The following is a 20,802-nucleotide window of genomic DNA, read 5'->3' as shown; positions in this document are numbered from 1 at the left end:
CTCCATGGATTTCACTTAAAATTTGTCACCTTTACTGAGACTGTGATCTCAATGTGTTTAGCATTTTCACTTCACTTAGGGTGCTGTATAAAGCCAGGCTGGTGGCCCCCAGGTTAACAGTTTTCTCTAAAATCAGGCCAGAGCTGCAATCCCAAGCTGACATCTGAGATATTGAGCTGTAGGCTAGAGGACCACATGTGAGGTCTTGACCTGTCCCTTTTGCTTTTCAGAAAGCTAGGGTGTTAATTTTTGCATCTGAGATTAGTTTTAAGAAATAAAATTATACATAAATTATCAAAATATCCTACTATAAGTAGCTGAATAGGATTTAAAATCACTTGAAAAAATATGAGCTGCTATCCCTGAGGTAGCACTCCAGTATTGATGGATTGAAAAATATCAATTTAAAAACACTTTGTATAACAAAAGTTATTTCAGAAATATTTCCTTGTGATGCCTAATTACAATCTTATCAAAATAATAAAAATTTACTTTCTGTTGAACAAGCCAATAGACTATTCAGCTATAACAATAGGATCAACCTAGTTAAACCACTTATGGGAAGACAGACGCTAATTTTAGAAGTGGAATTAGTCTATTTTACCATTTGCTACAGAAAACACTAATGAGCAAATGTACAAATGGGTGTAGACCAAGTTCTTGTTAACCAGCACTACAACTGGGCTGAGTCCCCACTTTAAGGACACTCAGTTGCTGTGCATGTAGTCTTATATTATAACATATATTGACAAAAGCCTGTTAATAGGATTGTGACTCCTGCTTTTTCTGATTGAATTTCTAGCTCTTCTGTTCAATTACTGCTGGACTACTCCATTATTTCCTTCTAGCTGCTTTTGCATGGATGTGCATTGAAGGTATTCACCTCTACCTTATAGTTGTGGGAGTCATCTACAACAAGGGTTTCTTGCACAAGAATTTCTATGTCTTTGGCTATGTCAGCCCAGCCGTGGTCGTTGGAATCTCTGCTGCACTGGGATACAAGTACTATGGCACCACAGAAGTGTAAGTCACTGTTTCTGTGTCTAAATCACCGTACAGACTGAGACAATAATCTGAAAAGCACATTTCAAGGCATTTTCTTCTGTTTAATTTTCAGATGTTGGCTCAGCACTAAGAATAACTTTATATGGAGTTTTATAGGACCAGCATGTCTAATAATTCTTGTAAGTATAATTTTAATTTTTTATTGTAGTACATAAAGCCAATAATAAAAGGTGTTTAATAATCACCCACCCACTGCCTGCATAGCTGTGAGTGCTAATTATAGGGCAGAATTGACTAATTTAGACCTTTTTATAGTACCTCTAAATTATTTATATGCTGTACATCTAAATACTTTACTAGTCTGAAAAATGAATGTTTGACAAAAAAAGTTCTATATAATATCAGAGGAGTTTTTTCTTACTCTCTTTCTTTTATCCCAACGGTTTGTGAAATTCTGTGAAGCATTTCTGGTTTTTACAGAGACGCATCTTTGTATGTCACTGGCATCTCAGCATGGCTCAGCAGGAGGTGTTACACAGACACCATCTTAGCAGACAGATAATCTGTTTTTTCAAATGTTGTGTGACTTAATCTCTTATCAGTGATCGGTCATCTTTGTAAGATTAGACTGTCATCTTTGTGGTTTTATCATTCGCATGTACCCTGTCATCATCAAAGCCATTTTAAACTAAATTGCGACGTCAGAGAAAAGAACCTGCTATTTCACATGGGCAGACAAGTCAAGTATTGATAGCCCTATTTCAGCTGTGAAGAGGGCCTTTTTAATTCCTATTGGAAGTGGTTTCAAACCTGCAAATTTGGCAGGTATTACATGTTCAATTCTGAATCGAGATGTTTTTGGTGTCTCAGGAGCATTCCTAAGTGCTATAAAGTTTAAGGAACCATTCTGGCTGTAATGGGGCTTTATTCTGTATGACTGTGTTGACAGTGATAGCTGAGCTAACAGAAGGAGAAGGTGCAATAGCGAGGCCCCACAACACCTATGGTCAAGTCAGTTACAGCTGTGTTCCTTTTTAAGCTATTTGGTATAATGTGAGGATTTGTTAAAAAAAGAAGTGGAAGATCCTAACACATTCAACTTGGTAGTGAAACAGTTTTATTTCAAGTCATTATCCATTTCAAAGCTTAATAAAGTATCAGGTATAATTCTGGTCAAATTTCACGCCAAATTCCCACTGCATATTAGGTACAGCTGGAAACAACCTGCCAGATATAGCTGCAAGGTTATGCCTCCCCATCTCACCCTTCTGGTGAACACAGAAGATTTTGAGAGGCAAAGTACCCTGACCTCCCTTGGGTCAGGGCTTCTGGGTCAGATAGCCCTGGCGTCCAGCAGGTTAATAAGATGAATAAAATCATGGCAAGACATCATCCTTTACTAGGAAATCCTTACAATACTTAGGTTTATGTTTACAATTTCATATTTCCTCTTTGGACCTTATCTTTTCTTCCATGGAGGCAGCAGGGCTGGGGTTTTGTTGTTATTTCTCTCATTGCTGTTTGCTCATCTGCCTTCAAGTAAAGATTTATACACAGTGATGTATCTCTGTAGGGCTAGCACGTGAAAATCGCATTATCAAAACATACAAAATGCCCCAAGAGCAGGCATCTGTAACCTTGTTTACAGCTCCAGCTGAGCTGTGCCCAGTGGGGATCTCAGGTACACAGCACAGAGGCAGAGCAGGTCTGCAGCGGCTTTGCTGTAAATCGGGCTGGCTGCAGAAGCAAATCCTACAAGCTGGACTCTGAGGCCTGTATGCATTCTTCGAGTACTCCAGATCTTCCAGCAATCCCTGAAAATTAGAAGGAAAAAGGGAGGTGTTAGAAGTTGATCCAGGCCTGTATGCCAGTGCAGCCCTCCTATGGATGAGGAGAGCAGCAACACAGTTTCTTTTTCTCTCACTCTTTGCCTAGGACCTGTCGCTGAACAGCAAAGAGGCCTGTGGTTGTTCAGCTACTTTTTGTGTGTTATAGAAGTATTTTGTGCTAATTTGTTTTCACAGTATTTGCATACTTTCATTTAGTGTCTCTTTATAACAATGTGCTCCTAGACTATGGGGGGAGAGGCAATCTGCTTTCAGCAAGGTGCTTCAGCAGCTCCAGGGTTGTTTGAGGGTTTTGACAGCTTGTTTTGATGGAGTGATAGCAAAATGAAGCCTCTACTTCAAGAGGGATATTTTCTAAGGGTGTAGGGACTTAAGTATTTTGCTCATGCTCTGTCCAGGTAGTAAAGGAAAATATGGAAAACCCTATGAAAATAGACACTGACACTGGAAGATGAAGTTGATGTCTGATGTCTTCTCCGTGGAAAGCACGTTGTTGGTAGTAATTCTGTTTCCATTGTCCAGCCTTCCTGTTGAGAACACTGCATGGGCTTCAACATGACAACGATTAGTCTTTCCAGAGTGGTGCCACTCAGGCAGTCCTTTTAATTACAGGAGCCAATCCTTTCCCAATACTTCCATTCTGCCCACAGCTAATTAAAGAGAAAGAATTCTAAAAATATTAATTAAGAACTCTGACAAAAAATATCATTTTTGTTCTGGAATAACCAGATAGGGCACTGCAACCATCATATTCAAAGCTGAAAAATCTGGCAGCTTCAAGTCTACCTTTAATCCTAAAATTCATCTACTAATAGCATTGAATTTGCAGGTTTTCCAAGACAGTTAGGAGACCAAGGATACCAATTCTCTGGAGGGCTACTCACCACAAAATTCTTGCACAAAAACATTGAAATCATTGTCAGGACAAATGCCCATGTACCCAAATGATGGTTTCCCTTTCTGTGAGTGGGACCCAGGAGATTTCTGCTTTGGATTATACTGTAATATGCTTCTGAGACAGCATGTAAATGATGAACAGAACCACTCCTGAACCAATGGTTAGCTGTCTCAGGGCACGTTGTTTCAAACATGTCCTTGGGCTGTAAATCTGTAGTAATAATGAAGCATAGGGAACTCAAGTGTTTATCAGGAGTACAAATTAAGTTCCCCTCTGATTGCCTAAGCAGAAACACTACTTCTGAAGGTGTTTGCTTATTAATACTAAGGTTCTATTAGAAGTCATAAGTGCAAAATAATGGCCTTATTGATCTCATCTAAAAATTATTATTATTATTATTAGATTGGTGACTGTACATGAAAAGAAGTGGGTCAGAAACTCTTTAGATGGACTTAGCAAAGAAAGAGCATTTTAAACCTTTAGAAAACAAGCTGCAAACTGAAGATAATTTCTACAATTTATTCCTTCCTCCTAATATTTGTAATCTTTAGAACCACAACCATTTTAACTAAAACTATGCAGTAGATTAGATCAAAGCATACAAGTATGGAGAAATTATTTATAACAAGTATTTAAACTTTTTAATAGGAACGTGAGTTTATCTCAAGCTTTAAGGGACAAACATTCACACGCATGGCAGCCAAAGACTGATTGAGGCAAAGACAAATATAAACCCCAGAGATAAAAGATATGAAAATGGGGGAGGGGAAAAAAACCCAGAGAATAAAAAGAAGCCCTAGAAGACTTTCTTTTCTATTGTAATACACTCTTACAGTAATAATCTCCCTGTAATAAGTGTGTAGAATGGAAATGAGTATTTGTCGCCAGGGTGACGTGGCTGCAGTTTTGATTAGCATGTAGTCTCTGTCAGCAACAAACTCCTTCCCATTTTGGAGCATTTCAACATGGCTTTCCCCACCTCTGGCATCATAGCTCTTTGAGTGGGAGTAAACCTGTGTAAGGGCTTTATTCTGAACCCCTGGTGGTTTTGGAATCTTCATCTTTTAAACTCTATAGACACAGCATAAGTTCTTCCACTTGTACCTATTTTGAGGTTCAGTTATATATTAGTTATCCATTTGGGAGTAGAAATGATGTCTGGAAGGGTTGGCCAAGGGCTATTAACACTGTATTATGAAAGTCTAAGAGACATTAAAAGGAAAATTTGGAAAAGAATCACTGCTATTCCAAGTGCAGCTCTAGCCAACCCTTCTAATATACCTGTCTCCCACAACGTTCTCCCATCAAATCTGTTCAGCTGAGCTTTGTGCAGCAAGTTCAAAGTCACCCATGAAAACATTATTTGTGCCTTTACAGTATCGACAGAGTCATGCAGACTTGACTGTTGTACCTACTGTCACTGTCACAATAAATTGGCACACCTCTGTGAGGAACCAGGACTCAGAAGTGTGACGTGTTGTAACATTAATAGGTACAATTTGCCATTTGACAGTATAAATCTATCACTATCATTTGTTGAGATCACTTCTGTAATAAAAAATACAGACTTGCTCTTTGAGGTTGGAACATTTCCAAAATTGAACATCATCCAAATAATCCTCTCTGTGGCTTTTATCCAAACATCCCAGTGCTGTGCAGTGAGGAGGTAGCTCCTGCACGCTACTCCTTGTTTTACCTCTCTAATGAGTGTTTTTAGGGACTTTGAAGGTGTCTGGCTTGGCTTCAAGTTCCAGTTTCTTGAAACAATTGGTAATTGTAGTGTTTACAACTATAAAAATGGCTTATACATGAACCCTGCAATTTTCAGAGCATTCTTGTGCACTTGACTTAGAATGTAAAAGCCAGGAATAATGCTTGGGAGTGGTGTCCCCAGAAAATTCAAGCTCTTTTTTAATAAATGTAATGAATAATCAACTGTAAAGCAAAAATATTCTAAGAACTTCAGTGATTGATTAACCATACTGGTTTGAACCTTTCTTATATAAATGAATGGGTAAATGAATAAAATATACAGATTGCAGTTGCAAAATGCAAAAAAGTGACATATGAGTGATGAAAGCAGGCTAGCAGTAGAGTAATGCTTTTCATTAAGGAACTGCCTGCATATTCATTAGAGCTAGTCGATTACTTAAAAAATACATTCATCAGATAATTTATTTGATGAATTTTACCATTATTTGTCAAATAATTTATTCAACAAAAAAAGGTAAAATTAATGGATTAGTGCATTTATCAAATCTTAATGGACAGCTCTAATACTTATTCAGTTCTGTACATTTAGTTTGATTCAGGATTAGTAATACTGCTGCAATCAATGCAGAAGAATTCCTGGCAAATCCATTACTGTGCTGTTTTCTCATATACTCACAAATTTCATGTACTTAATCTAGACTATTCAAACCGAACATATTTCTTATAAAAAATAAATATTCAAAGAATCTAAGGCATTACATTTTCCCAAGCTTCAATAAAGAACGTGGTCTGACAGACCATTGTTATCATTTAAAAATAAAAATGAAAAGAAAAAAAAGAAAAAGCAGCCCCTCTGAGGTGAGTCACATCACAGTGATGTCATCAAGTCCACTGTCTCTTTGGGCTTCCTCACCTTATTATCCCTGTTCTTCAGTGAAACATTGCACAATCAGTATTCCCGACATTTCTTGATATTCTAATAATTATTATCAAAGATGTTGCTTGACCTCTGACTTCCACCACAACAAAACATAGCACCATCTCACATTTTTTCAGTGAATATTTATGCCCTGAAAAACTCAGTGGGTTTTTTTTTGTGATAAATGCTTAGTTATGTTTCTTAGATAGATGTGAAAGATATACTCTACCGTTAACTATGTGTTTTTCAGAAAAATAGCTGTTTAAAACATTTTTTTATATCTACTGTTATTTCTCAGTCTGCCTTTTTAGTGAAAATAAATTCCTACTGGGACTAGCAATGCCTTTATTATTCTTTTTTAAAGAGTAATAGTCCCCTTTTCATTAGCCTCTCAGTGGCTTCAGTTAAAGGTGTCTCCATGGCATTTCTTATGCCATTGTGGATAAAGTGGGGAGAATTAATTATATAGTGGCATTAAAGACCGAGTCTGCAACTTTGCTTGAAACAGATTAGTTTAAACCACAGTGCTGTTCAGCAACAATACCTGCTGTGCTAAATAATAACTGAGTCAGAAAATACTTGCCCTGTTCAGTGGACAGGATCAACAGCTTCCATATTGCCAAACCCAGTGGATGCAATTTCTCAGCAAGACCAGAGCTTTCTCATGAATCAAGGTTTTATCTTTCTTCTCTCTGCTATTAAAGCCCCAATTCTATGGTCCCTGGGAATACTTAGAAAAAAAAGGGTATGCCTATTAGTCATATTAGAGTAATGTAATTAGAAAAATTACTTGATCCTGTGTTATTGCATAGTAACAAATTCATTACATAAGGCTGAAGGGTCCTTGAAGGATGTTCCAAACAAAAGTGTTTGTTTTTTAAAAAATCAACTTAGTAGTTCTATAAGAAAAAAGTATATGAAGTTCTCCCTTGCAGTCACTGGAAGGACACTAGACTTGAAACTCAAGTGTGTCCTCTGTCACCCAGAGTGAACCAAGCAGACACAGCAGGGGAGGGAGCACAGGTGGATGTCAAGGCAAAGGAGAAGACCACCTGCATGTGCCAGCTGACTGCAGATTTCCAGCTCAGAGCAGATTAATGTTGCACACATCCTCCTTCAGTTCTAGGGTGACATACTGTGCCCACTCTTTCAATGGATCCATGTATAATCAGCTTTTGTGGGTTTGTTGGTTTTTTTTTCAGGAAAGCCACACAACTGACTGAAATACCGTTAGTTTTGTTGTTTTGCATTTTAGGGTTTTTTAATTGTTTAATATCTTCTTGGTGGTTCTGTTATATGCCTTGTTCTAAGCACAATTACTATAAACATATATGCTTACCCTAAATTGCTCACTGAAAGGACACCATAGGTTTGCTTTAAAGAGTTAGCATAGACTGATGATGTCTTTTGAACTTTCTTAGCAATTACATAATGACTTAATCCACATGACATCTCACTTGAATCAGATTTTCTTCCACTATCCTACTGCCCCTTTGGTTCATCCCTGACAGGCATTTACAGAGGTGAGCTTAAACTCTTAAACTGTAATTGCAGAGGAATACTGTGCTTGGAAATCTCACTTGGACACTAAAAGAAGCTTTTGTGGTTTTGAATAAATCATACCATGGGATTTTGTTACCATATCCACAGCAGAATCACAGATAGTTCTGAAAAAGCAAAAGGCCAAATCCTCAAGAGGATTTGGCAAATGGTGGAAGGTATGAATAGCTTTCTGACAAATATTCACACCTCCAAAATTGAAAATACAGCTTGTTCTCAGACTTCACATCTCAGTCATGCTCCTGATGCTTTCTCCTTCCTGGTAGCTCATCCAGTCACTGAAGCTAGTTGTACTAAAAGATGATGTACAACTATTTCACTCCTCCTTGCTGTGTGAAACTCCTGCAGGGTTCCTGCACGAGGCTCCAGATGCAGCCTAAGAAAGGTTTCCATGTATGCAAGGAAACCATAGGGATAGGAGCAATGTGTGGTCTGAGCTTTTTGATGGACCTTGAATCAGTTCATTAAACAGCCTGATTTATGTCACTCCCAACTCACAAGACAATACATCTTCTCAAAAGTAAACCTAGGAATTATTTACACTGTGAGCAAAACAGGACACCAGTCCTACCACTGGATCTAACTGGGGTAACATTTATGGCTGAGGTCAGGTACAACTCTGTTGGTTCATCTCTCCTGCCCTTGGATGCAGAGCTGAGTAAATATTGTGTTTGGTTTTCCAATCCAATAAGAAATAACATTGAATCCACAAGTCTGCAAAGCTGTTTACCCTGATGAAAAGCATGGAAACCCCATTTATTCATTTATTTATGTCTTCTTTTAAATGTTCTAAAAATATAAAGGAGACACTTAATTGAGTCTAAATCTATAGCTTGAAGTCTGTAAAAGAAAACTTTGAAGTATTCATAAATAAAAAGCAATCCTATGTGAACTTTTTTTTCCCCCAAGTCAGGATTTGTAATAAACTCATTTCGCTATGTTTTAACTTTTAAAACAAGTGAAATCATTAAAATCTTAGAAGCATAAAATTCTACCTCTGAATAATTGAAAATTTTTCCCAAAAATGCAGCCTAAAGGGGGTTCATTAATGTTTTTGTTCCATTTCCTACTCCCAGATAAGACTGCTGTTGTATACTTAAAGCTTTCGAGAAGATATATTCACTGGGGACATGGTAATGAGATAAATCAGTCAGGAGACAAACCCTGACTGTTTGACTGCCAGCTTGTGTCCAATTTTATGCAATTAATACAGCATACATTTTCATTTTGAAGCTTAAACGGTTGTATTGTTAACAACTTAATTCCGTTCTCCCGGGCTGCAATAACGATGACCCACTGAACGCTGCCGCTTTAGCCAGCCATCAGCCATCCAGCCAGAAAGGCAGACATGGATTGCTCTCCCTGGCAGAACTCAGACCATCACAAGCTCATTAATTCAAACACTCGTAATGAGGGTCATTGTACAGACTGATACAGATACAGCTGCTCTGAACTTCAGACATTTTTTGAAAGAGCCAAATTCAATATGATATATGTAAAAAATTCAAGTATATGCCTAAGAGAGCAGCAGGAGAAATTTTCTCATTCTTTTTTGTGAGATCTGACATCAGCATATAGATGGTTTCATCAATTATTGAGACAGAGACTAAGAAAGGAAAAGGGAATGATTTGGGGGTTTCATTTTTGAAGTTTGAATGTAAAGTGCTCAGACTGAATCAGAAGTAGTATGTCTGAGTCTTTAGAATTAGCTGCCTCTTTCTTATACCTTCTCTTCTTTGTAACACTAGAGAGCCTTTAAAGGCTGGTATTTGAAATGTTTTAATAACTTTTGAAAGGCCGGGTTGTATCTTTTTACACAAAGATATCGTACATGAAATTACTAATTCCTTTTTCATTCTATAAATAACGTGCATTGGAAATATTCTCAAAACCTCAGTCTCATATTAAACAATTGCAGCAGTGTTTAAAAAACAAAACTGTCTTTAGATAATCCTGGATGAGGAACTGGGGGGTGAGGGAAATCCAGGTCTTTCTGCTCCAGTGAATATTTAATTATTTATATGGCATGGAATAGCTCCAGCAGTAGCAGTGAATAACTATACAGGGCTGGAGAAACCAAGGGTCATAGCCAAGTCTGAATATTAAGTAAAACAGAAAATTGTGCCCCATGTCTCCAACATCCTGTATAAATGCGCTGTCCACAGGGATTTTCATTGTTCAGGAGTGTCCTTTCTGGTTTTATTCAGAAAAGCTATCCTAGTCAGGAAGCGTTTCCTGGTGAAAACACAGTCTAAAACAGTAAATGTCTTTTAGTGCTAATGAACTGACATTTTTCAAGAAAAAAAGTCTTGGATGAAATTTTTTTGAATGCCCAGTCCTGATCCATTTCATTTCACCACAAGTCCAGGTGCTAACTGAGCTACTGCCATGAAAGACAGACCATTCCCCTCTGAGCTTTCAAGTGCTCTTTGTCTTGCTTTAAAAAAGGAATGGGGGGAAGAAGGAAAAAAGATGTCTTAGTTGTCAAATTTGACAGCTTTCAGCTACCTTGATGGGGCAAAATGATGATAGATCACTTCACTCAGTGTCTTACAATTTAATTGTAATTAATTATGAAAGAAATTACAGCTCTTCAACATGAGTGCAAATATTTTTATTTGCAAGTTTTATTAAATTTTGTGTAGCTCATCCTATTCAGTGTTCAACTAACAATAAATACCATTCTGTATCTACACAGGGATACAGAGTTTCATGCAGTGTGAAGCACTAACATCATATTTACTTGAGGACAGAACACTGCAATACTCTTCCAGTATGTAAAATAGGTACATTTCAGAGTGGAATTAAGAACCTATTTTAAATATAGCTGTTGCTAGGCAATGTGCTATTAGCAGAACTCCAGCAGCCTGGAACATTTAGGATTTTAGGACCTACATGCTCGTTCTTATATTATTATTTAGTTTCTAAAATACTAGCAATCCACAGAGAAGTTGGTAATTTGCTTAGACAATAGATGAGATTGTTCCTCAGTGCTCTCTGCTGGGGCAGTCCCAGACCTGATAGGAGAGGCAGCCAGAGCAGCAGCATCTTGCTCTGTCCATGCCCAGCTTTCCTTCCCTGCAGAAGCACCTGCTCAGGTAGCAGGGAGACAGAGGGAGGGATGCTAATCTGCCAGCAGACTTTCAGGGCTATCCTAGATGTAGGTGGAGGTAGGATAACTCCATACACTGCTTTTCCCATCCTATTCTAAAATACATATGATTGATTGATTGATTGAACAGAGCTCCCTGGGCTAATTCCTTTGGCAAAGCCTCCTTATTGCTGACCAGATGATTAGACACACCAGTAAATTTCTTTGAATTCTAAATTGCTTTTTCTCTCCTGCAAGAGGATATTATCCAGATCAGTGCTGTGGGTCAGATCCGATCCTAGGAGTCATACCACTCCAGATTGCTCTGAACTCTTCTTTGTGTGCCTGCTGGACCTAACCCAGCAACATCATAGTTCTGAACATGGGAACTGTAACAAGGAGATCCCCCCAAAATAGCAGCAGGAAAATATCACTGTCCTGCTCTTCACCACAGTGTGCATCCATGACACATCTAAGTGCTAAAACCTGCAGCAGTGTCCACTGTTGCCTGTGAATATCTTGGGACTGCCATTCTCTGTGGTGTGCAGTGATAAAGCCTTGACAATGCTGGTGGCAATAGGAGTTTTACTATTTAACTGGCATTCTGCATATTAGCTTAATGGGGCCAGAATTCACTCCAAAACCCTAAATCATTCTGACCCTTTTCATATGTGATGTCCCAGAGAGGGATATAACACTTACCATCCTTCCTTTAAACTCCATCTCAGGTGTACAATACAACCCAGCTCCTGGGTTTGTGTCTCCTTAGAGATTACCCAGGGTTATACAGCTACATAAATGTAGCTGCCCATATCTACAGAATCCTGATTTTATGGGCATCCTATTAATTGCTCTTGTTCATTGCCTATTTCTCACAAATACATTTTAAGTTTTTCATTTGTTCATAAATATACCACAACATTTCTAGAATTTAAGAATGCTAAAAATACTTTTACAAATATCTTTAGGGAGACTTGATTCCCTGAAGACGCTGTGAGTGGAGGCTTTTTCTGTATCAGTCCTTGACTTTGATTAACCACTTAAAAAAAAAAAGGAATAGATTAATTATTAAAATTAGTCCTGTAGTGCACCTGAGCAATGATGAGTGAAACATGATTCTCACTGAATTGCAGAGGAGGCAGAGCTGAAGATGCTCAGCACTTCAGAGAATTGCCCTGGCAGGGAGAAAGTCAGAGGTTTTCTTTGTAAAGTGATAAGGACTGAGTGCATTGTTTGCCCAATAGCAGTCTGGAGTGGTTTGTTAAATAAATAAAATACAAAAAAATTATTCAGTTCAGGGCTTGGAATCAATGCAATTCCCCTCTAGTCTATTAGACTTGCCGAGCAGCCCCTCTCAGGACACAGCAGTTTCTCTGCCTGCTCAGCCATGTAATAGCACTGAAAACAAAGGCACCAGAGCCTGCCGTGTCACACTGTAACATCGTTATTCACTCGATAAAACCGCGGCCGTGCCACAGCCCCTCACGCCCTGGGTTTGCCCCGAGCTGCAGACTAACTGTGCTCATTATTCAGGTAACTTGTCCCCAGGCTGGCCCTGTGCAGAGCCTGTCCTGAGCTCGGTGTCACAGCTGCCTGCACATCCTGCTCTGCTCCAGCCTGCTCCCTCTCCGGGGACAGCATGCCGTATGTTTGCCATTTCCTTCTCATTCACCTTGCCTGTCACCTTAAGGCAGTCTTAATTATAGTGTCATTCAAGGTTTATTCAACAAGATCTTAAGACTGTGGTTTAATTAAAAAATGAAAACACATTATTACAGCCAAAGTAAGTATAAAACAATATTTGGCTGTAAGGAGCAATTGAAACTTTTTAGATGTTTCAGCATCTCTCATCCAGAAGCCCCTCTCTCTCAGACAGAAAATTTGGGGATCCAAGACTTCTTGTGTACATCTGTATTTTAGATTACTTCTGCAGCCTACTACCTCAATTTCTGCTTGTTTGAAACTCAGTTTTGGATACAAATTCAAATGTCTTAAGTGCTTGTACCTTTGGCTAGGCATTTTAAGTGATTTGACTTCTCATTCCATTTGTTGGAACACATTAGGCTCTTTGGGGATATCAGTTCTATTTCCCTTTTAGTCCTAATAAGTTCAACATATTAGTGTTCATACTCAGTCCTGCCATCCAATATGAACTTTTTACTTTACATTTCCCAGAAATAGAGGCCATTGGTATGTTCATAGCAAAGAACATGCAGAGTATCAGGTTGAAGCAGGATGCATTAAGTTTAGGATACCTTTTGGGATATCTTTTGGATTACCAGTTTTCTCCAAAGGCCACACTTGACACATTGTTTACATTAGGTAGGTTTTTTCTCCTGGATTTACCCATGATTTCATGCTATTGTTTTCCCTCATGTTTTGCTTCATTTCTGTGTCACAGGGCACTTACTACAACTTTGCTGTCATCCATTTCATCCCCCCTCAAAGGACAAAATGCAGTTCCAGAGGTTTCTAACTTAGGTTGAAGCATTGTATACAGCCAGTCTATGTGCTTTCACTTTGCTATAGAAATTTTTTATTAATGGAGTGCTTAAAAATGGGGCAAAGACTGACTTAAGACTTTAATAAATCTTGGAAACGACCAAGTGTTTCAGAAGTTAAGTTCACCCTCATTACCCTGTAACACTACCTCCTGTGAGGCTACCTGAGACATATTGTACAATAATTGTGTTCTGGCAGCTGACTCCAAGAAGCTGGTGTTAACCTCTGCTGTTCCCCTGACACATACAGATTATTCCCATTCGAATGGGTTGGTGAATGAAAAGATCACAGTTAATGGGTATTACTTTAATGCAGGAGGCCAAATCCTATTATCCTGTGAAACGGACAGTGCAAATAGTATTTGTGCAAAGGAGCCCCACTGGGACAAGGAGAAATGGAGCCTGCTGCCCACCCCATCCTTGCTCAGCAAAACCTTGCCAGTTCTGCAGCTGGTTTTGTGAGAAAGGGGGGTTGGCCCATGGAGCTTCTCACAGAACCTATTTCTGGCAGTTTTTAAAGAAGTTGCAATGTGTTCTCCATACTTCTGGTACTTTGATCACATTTCCCGCTACCTATTTCAAATTAATAAGTACATTAGGTGAGTTATGCAGATTACAGTGTATGCATGAAGTTATTTGATATATTATTCACCAACAAATATAAAATAAAAAGTAAGTCTGCATATAATTATCCACAACTGCTGACTGACTCATAATTAACTTTGAAAAATTGCTGGTTTAGGAGATATCATAGATTACAATTTTAAATATAAGGAGCTTCAGAATAGCTCTCATGATCAGCACTAGTACAAGGTATTCAGTGAAGGATTAATTCCCAAAACTGCTCATCAGCTCTATCTCCTGTCTTTATCAAATTGTAAATATATTATGCTGCATTAAACTATAAGCATGCAGCTAATTAAAGCAGAGACTGCTTTAATATTAGATACTCCCCCCTTGACACAAGAAAAATGTTCTAAGGACATACCTTATGAGTGTTAACAAATGAAAGTGATTCCTTTTCAAGTGGTGCTGTGCTCCAACAGCTTTTTGTTTTTATTCCAGAGACACTTTTTTTTGTTTGGGTTGGGTTTTTGGTTTGGGGTTTTTTTAATTAATAAGAAGCAGAGGAAAACCATACAGTATTTCTGAAGAAACTGCTTGGGAAAGGCATTAATTCTATTCATTCTACAGCTGGAAGCCCACAGGATTTGCCCACAAATGACCAAAGGATTGCAACCAAAGACTTACAAATAGTACCTGAATGACACACAGCTAAAATTTGGTTCATTTACTAATATTTTAAATATATTCTGATGTTAAATGCTGCAAAGTAAGGAGGCAACCTTCCACCTTTTTAAAGGAATGCAGTATAAGTTTAACTGAAAGATCAGTGAAGCCTAGCCAAGGCAAGAAAGCATCAGAATAAGAACTGAGCATCATTTGCAAAATTGCTTATTGTAAAAAATCGAGGAAAAAACACCAAAACTATTCATCTATGAAAAAAAACCATAAAAAGAAGATATACAGAGAAGCCTTTCAGTAAAAGCTAGATTTTTTAAATTATTTGTGTACGCCTCTAAGATTTTTCTGTCACTTGAAAGCTTTCACACCTCAAAGACCTCAAAATGTATGATACTGTTAATGTTATTTAGCAACAAGAGACACACATATTTTGACATCAATATGATACAGTACAATAGAAAACCCATAGGGCAGAGGGTTTTTTAGGAGTTTCTAAATTTCTCTTTCCTTTTTTTAAATTCCTTTCCTTTCCTTTCCTTTCCTTTCCTTTCCTTTCCTTTCCTTTCCTTTCCTTTCCTTTCCTTTCCTTTCCTTTCCTTTCCTTTCCTTTCCTTTCCTTTCCTTTCCTTTCCTTTCCTTTCCTTTCCTTTCCTTTCCTTTCCTTTCCTTTCCTTCCCTTTCCTTTCCTCTACTTCATCTCTACTCAGGAAAAATAATCTCAGCAGGAAATCGAAGAGATTTACCAATAAAATCAATAAACATTTGCAGACTGTTGGTAGTGATACTGTTGAGATAAGGTGGGGTTACATCCCTGTTTGATCAATATTTATTTCAGGGCTTATATTTTTTTAATAGAAGTGAATCAGAACAGGGTGGGTTTTTTCCCCTCCTGGCATGGGATTCTGTAGATTTCAGATACACAGAAATTTTATCTGACTTGTTTCATTTAAATGTTTAACAGTTATTGACATTCAAAGGTATCCCGGTCTGAACTAAAAGTTTTTCTCTTTGCTCCCCCCAGGTTAATTTGTTGGCTTTTGGAGTGATTATTTATAAAGTATTTCGACACACTGCAATGTTAAAGCCAGAAGTCAGTTGTTATGAAAATATAAGGTAAGTTTGCCATTCAGTACAAATTCTACCTTCTTTCTGTAGGTTTAAATACAGACAGAGATGATAATGAGTATTCAAAAGTAACAGTTCAATATCCTGAGATTTGTAGAAAAAGAAAGACTTTTTTTTCTGTTATTACCCTTATATATATTTGGACATAAATTTTGCAGTCACTATTCCCACTGAGTCATACCTTGTATGATAGGGTGTGTGTGAAAGATGCACAAAGAAAACAAGTGGCACACGTCAACCAGAGGGTAAAGGCTGACGGCAAAGTTAAAGAAGTAGTTGTCCTTTTTTCTTAAGTATTTTCCACAGCTTCTATGCAAGGCAAAACAGAATTCAGATCTATTCTGAAATGGGACCAAAATATTTGCCTTGAAGTAGCAAGTGATAAGAGATTGGAGCCATTCACATTACTTGGAAAAGTCTGCAGTAGGACATTGTGCTTCTGTGGCACTGGGGGGATGGAGCAGATTCTTTACTTTGCATGCTGCTATGATTTTTCCATCAACTCACTCTCTTTAAAACTGATTTATAGGGACCTTGAAAACCGTTTGTGCAGGAAAAGCTGAAGTGTACTACAGGGAACATTGAAAACAACTTACTGTTTGTGTTGCTTAGGAACACTCCTGCAGTTTCAATGCATTGCACTAGATTTATAGTCAGGATTTAGCAATTGTTTGATTGATTACTTTCTCTTATTCCTCACCTTTCATAGCTTCATGTGGTGACCTGTTTCTAATGAAGTTGCAAATTATCAATTTTCAGGGGAACAGTGCTAAAAATGTCTGCTGTTCAAAGGAAGTCCTGCAATAACTAAGCTGAGAATGAATAAGAAAGTAATCAGTGGCTTCATTTCCAAGACAACGCACTGTAATTTGTGCAAGTCTGTGAGCAGGGCTCTACAGCATCTTGGAAAAAAAAATTGTAGCCAATCAGTTCCTACAATTTTAAGGCATCAATATGCTGACCCAGGAACTATTTGAGAGTACTTGTGTTCTAAAAACAATTTTTTTTTTTTTTTCATTTTTAAGAGACAGAATTTTAAAAAGAGCCTGGTTTTATAACTGGCACCGTCCTCTGCAGTGAACCTGAGAGGCAGCCTGGGAATCCTTTGATGTCATGCACATGCACTGACCTAAGAGCATACGGAACATTTTTCTGGGTTATTTTTTTAAGGAAGATAGGGGGGAGGAGGAAAAGTGGGGGAATGCTTCATAACAGACATATGTTTTTCCTTGGGGAATTACACTAACAGTAGATTTAAATCAAATCATATGGTGCTGCAGTACACCAGAGAAAACATAGCTGAAGATTAAAGAAGCCAATGTTTTAAGGCCCTCCAGTTTTACTCCTTTGCTCTTCCAAAGTGATTGTGTGACTTTGTTCATGCCACAGTGCTACAGCACACCCTGAAGAGCAGCCCCTGCACTTGCACTTCCCAGGCTTTGGCAGCTGTGAAAAAATTTCCAAGGCAGCACTCACCACCCAAAGTGGAGGGAAAGGAGAGTAGCATTGCCTGTGTGTTGTTCACAATGTTTTCTCCCTGTCCAGATCCTGTGCCCGTGGTGCCCTTGCTCTCCTGTTCCTCCTTGGGGCTACCTGGATTTTCGGTGTCCTCCATGTGGTCCAAGGCTCTGTGGTTACTGCCTATCTTTTTACAATCTTCAATGCATTCCAGGGGATGTTCATCTTCATATTTCTTTGTGTGCTGTCTAGGAAGGTAAGTATCCTATTCCTTGTGGGAAGTGACTCAATCTCATGCCCCTGCACTGACCAGGTGCCCAGCCCTGAAGGTGAGCTTCTGCCTCCAGTGGAGGCAGAACCTCTGTCCAGTTTTTATGTTCTTACATATTTTGTCCAGTTTTAAAAATGAAGTATGAAACATGGGAAAATAGGGCTTTTTAATGGTAGAACTGGTTACAGCGCCATTAACCTGATAGAATAATACAACGTGTGCAATAAAACTTCCAGTATTTTCAATCAGCAGCAAGATTCACCCACACTAGCCTGGGATGATACTTTCTTCAGTGGTCTGTCCTAAAGTAAAGGTCAGCCTCACCTTAAAATATGTAGTGACAGGAGCAGTACAAAATGAGTTCAAAGACATATAGAGCTATTAATAAATCTATTTCAAAATTGAATTCAATATTTTTATTTCAGATTCAGGAGGAGTATTATAGATTGTTCAAAAATGTTCCTTGCTGTTTCGGCTGTTTGAGATAAAGGGGAGGAAAACACCCAAAAGCATCTCAGCAGAAGAAAGAAGAAACTTACATGGTGTTGATATGGATATTACTGCAAAATATGGTATTTTGAAAGTTTGAAATGACTCAGTGAGCAGGCATAGCTCTTAACTGAATTACTGGTTTTGTACATACATGTGCATTTGTGCAGAACATCTGTATTATTCTGTATACTAACAGTATACAAAACAAACTGGATCATTGCAAAACAAATATTAATAAAGAAAAGGGAAAGAAATTTCTAAATAATCTCAAGACCTCATCATTGAGGTTTTGTTTCTAATATTAAAAATATCTGCAGTTCTTGAAAGCAAGATACCAGAAACCAACTGGCACAGCAGATTTTATGAAGTGCTTTGCTAGTGGAAACATGTTCACCATCCTTTTGTAGTAAAAAATTTCATACATTAAGTTGTATGTGACCATCTGCAGGGAATGGGTTCCATTAAAGAGTCAATAGATAAAGATCTGCTTCAGCCTAGACTTTCGAAAACATTTCTTTTAATTTAAAGTAGATTAAAAAAGGAATTTGTTTAATATTATTCTCTTATCACTCTGAAATATATATTTGTATATTAATCAGTCCTTTATTTTTATAACTTCTAAAGAACTGTTTAGATCTAAAGAGCTGAGGTCAGATCTGATACAAGAATGGTGGGACAGTCATTTTATAACTGAAAGATTATTTTGTGAATACTTTGAAAGAGATCTGGTTCTCATTTTATTTAATTGCCAAAAAGACTGAGATCTGCTTAACTGGCACTATGATTTTGGAGGCTGTGGGGAGAAGATGCTTTCACAGGTTTGTCACTTCATAGATGGTTGGAATCCAGACTTTGTAGGATCAAATTAAAGTGGTAGAAATCACCCATGCAGAAGAAGACAGATTTAAATTCAAGGTAATGTGGCTCTATACCATGTAAAATTTCAATTACAGCAGTTTTCTCACGGCATCTTTGAATAAAGCAGTTGTCTTCCTCTGAGGCTCCTGGGTTTGAATCAATCTTGCACTTAACCTTAGGAGTATGACTAGAACCACTAAAATCAAAGGGAGTACCAAGGTGCAAGTTTGGCAGATCAGAGCATAAACAAAATGCATCAACCATTCCACCTATGGCATCTGACTTATTTGAAAAGTATGCTTTAATTTCACCCATTTAGCACCTAAATTATGTGAAGTGCTGAGCAATTTCCTGTCCACATTACCTTCTTAGGAAGTGTCTAGGATCTCAGATGAAGCCCAGTATTTTTGCCAGTGAGGCACTGTAAATATGTAGTTGTTAATAAATCCCACTGTTGTGTTGTCTGTTAAAATAAAGCACTAGTCTGAATTTTATTTATATTAAAGGAAATCTTTTTTTAGTAGTGGTCAACTTTGGTTTTTAACTTTTTTTCCTTATACACAAGGTTTTCATTGTATGCACTGCAATGATAGGCTTCATTAAGTATGTTCCATGCCTGTGTCAAGTTTTTTGAAAAAAGAGTAGTCTATTTTTCAAAAAAAAACTAAAGAAATCTCCTGGTCCTTTGAATGTAAAATATGTGAATAAACTGGGGTGCTTTGCTTTCACATTTTGACATTTCCATTCATTTAAATAAATACAGTGGTAAAAGTTCACATTGTTACATATCATTTGCCCTCAATTATTTGCTGTATTTCCTTTGCTGTTGTCTATGTTCTTCTAAGGTTGGGAAATGCAGATACATATTACTTAAAAGAGTATTTTTAGAAGGATATCTACCAGCCCATCATTTTTAATCTCCTGCAGAACTGTAACCTATAGTAAGCTGATCTGGACAAAGCATCTCTAGTAACTATATAATGACTTCAGCATGCTCAGGGAGATTGAAAAAGTTCCTTGGAAAGAAAATATATCATAAATGTTTAGCTTACAATAGTCTTTGTAATGAAAGAACATCTTTTATAGGAAAACTGCTCTCCTGTCTCTGGGTCAGATCTTCATTGAAACTGTTTTCCTTGTATACAAGGATGAGTTTTCATCTTTTAATACAGCACATAAAGAGCAGATACATTTTTTTAGATTCCCTGCCTCAGACCCTGAAGGATATTGCAACTGTCCTTCCTAGCACACGCAGATGTACTCACAATTAAAAGGTTCATTTGTCACAGCCCTTAGTTGCATGAACCCCAATCCAGCAGAGAGAGAAGGGCTGACATTGGACATAAACTGAAAAAAGAGAGGTATCAACAAGACATGAGGAAAATCCTTTTCACCATTAGGACACCATGACCCAGAGAGTTCATACGATTGCGTTAAAATCTTTGGAGGTTTTTAAGACTGCATAAAGTTCCAGCAACCTGATCTCAACCTGACCCTGCTCTGAGCAGCAGGGTGGATGAGATGACCCTCCGAGATCCCTTCCAGCCTGGATTGTTCTACTAGTCTATGGTATCAAATCAGAAAAATAATAATCAGGCATTAGTTACAGTTTTGTTATGCAAACTTGCTCTCAAGTGCTAAGCAAACTGTTTTTCCAAAAGTAAATTAATGTAATCTATTTATCAGATCAACTAGCTGGCTGGTTTGAAAACTAAGAATTTTGTTTAACACTTTTTAAGATTATGCGTTTTAGAGGCCTGTGACATGTCCAGTGGGGCCAACAGGAAAAATAAAAAAGTTAAAACAAATCAGTGATTGA

At 37.8% G+C, this 20,802-nt stretch overlaps 1 protein-coding gene across 1 annotated transcript in view; it reads left to right on the top strand.

Moving 5' to 3' along the window:
* The window catches only part of ADGRL4 (adhesion G protein-coupled receptor L4), a 73,601-nt gene extending 53,907 nt beyond the window's left edge, over positions 1-19,694 (top strand). Inside the window, exons 13-17 of the mRNA XM_030953908.1 lie at positions 803-1,023; positions 1,118-1,184; positions 15,801-15,892; positions 17,450-17,618; positions 18,059-19,694. Coding sequence (XP_030809768.1) covers positions 803-1,023; positions 1,118-1,184; positions 15,801-15,892; positions 17,450-17,618; positions 18,059-18,121 — 612 coding nt within the window. The 3' untranslated portion in view covers positions 18,122-19,694. The remainder of the gene's footprint in view (positions 1-802; positions 1,024-1,117; positions 1,185-15,800; positions 15,893-17,449; positions 17,619-18,058) is intronic.
* Positions 19,695-20,802: the final 1,108 nt, after the last annotated feature.

This window comes from Camarhynchus parvulus, chromosome 8 (assembly GCF_901933205.1).
Source record: "Camarhynchus parvulus chromosome 8, STF_HiC, whole genome shotgun sequence".
Lineage (NCBI taxonomy): Eukaryota > Metazoa > Chordata > Aves > Passeriformes > Thraupidae > Camarhynchus > Camarhynchus parvulus.
Note: the sequence above shows the minus strand (reverse complement) of the source record. Positions and strands in the feature narration are given on the sequence as shown.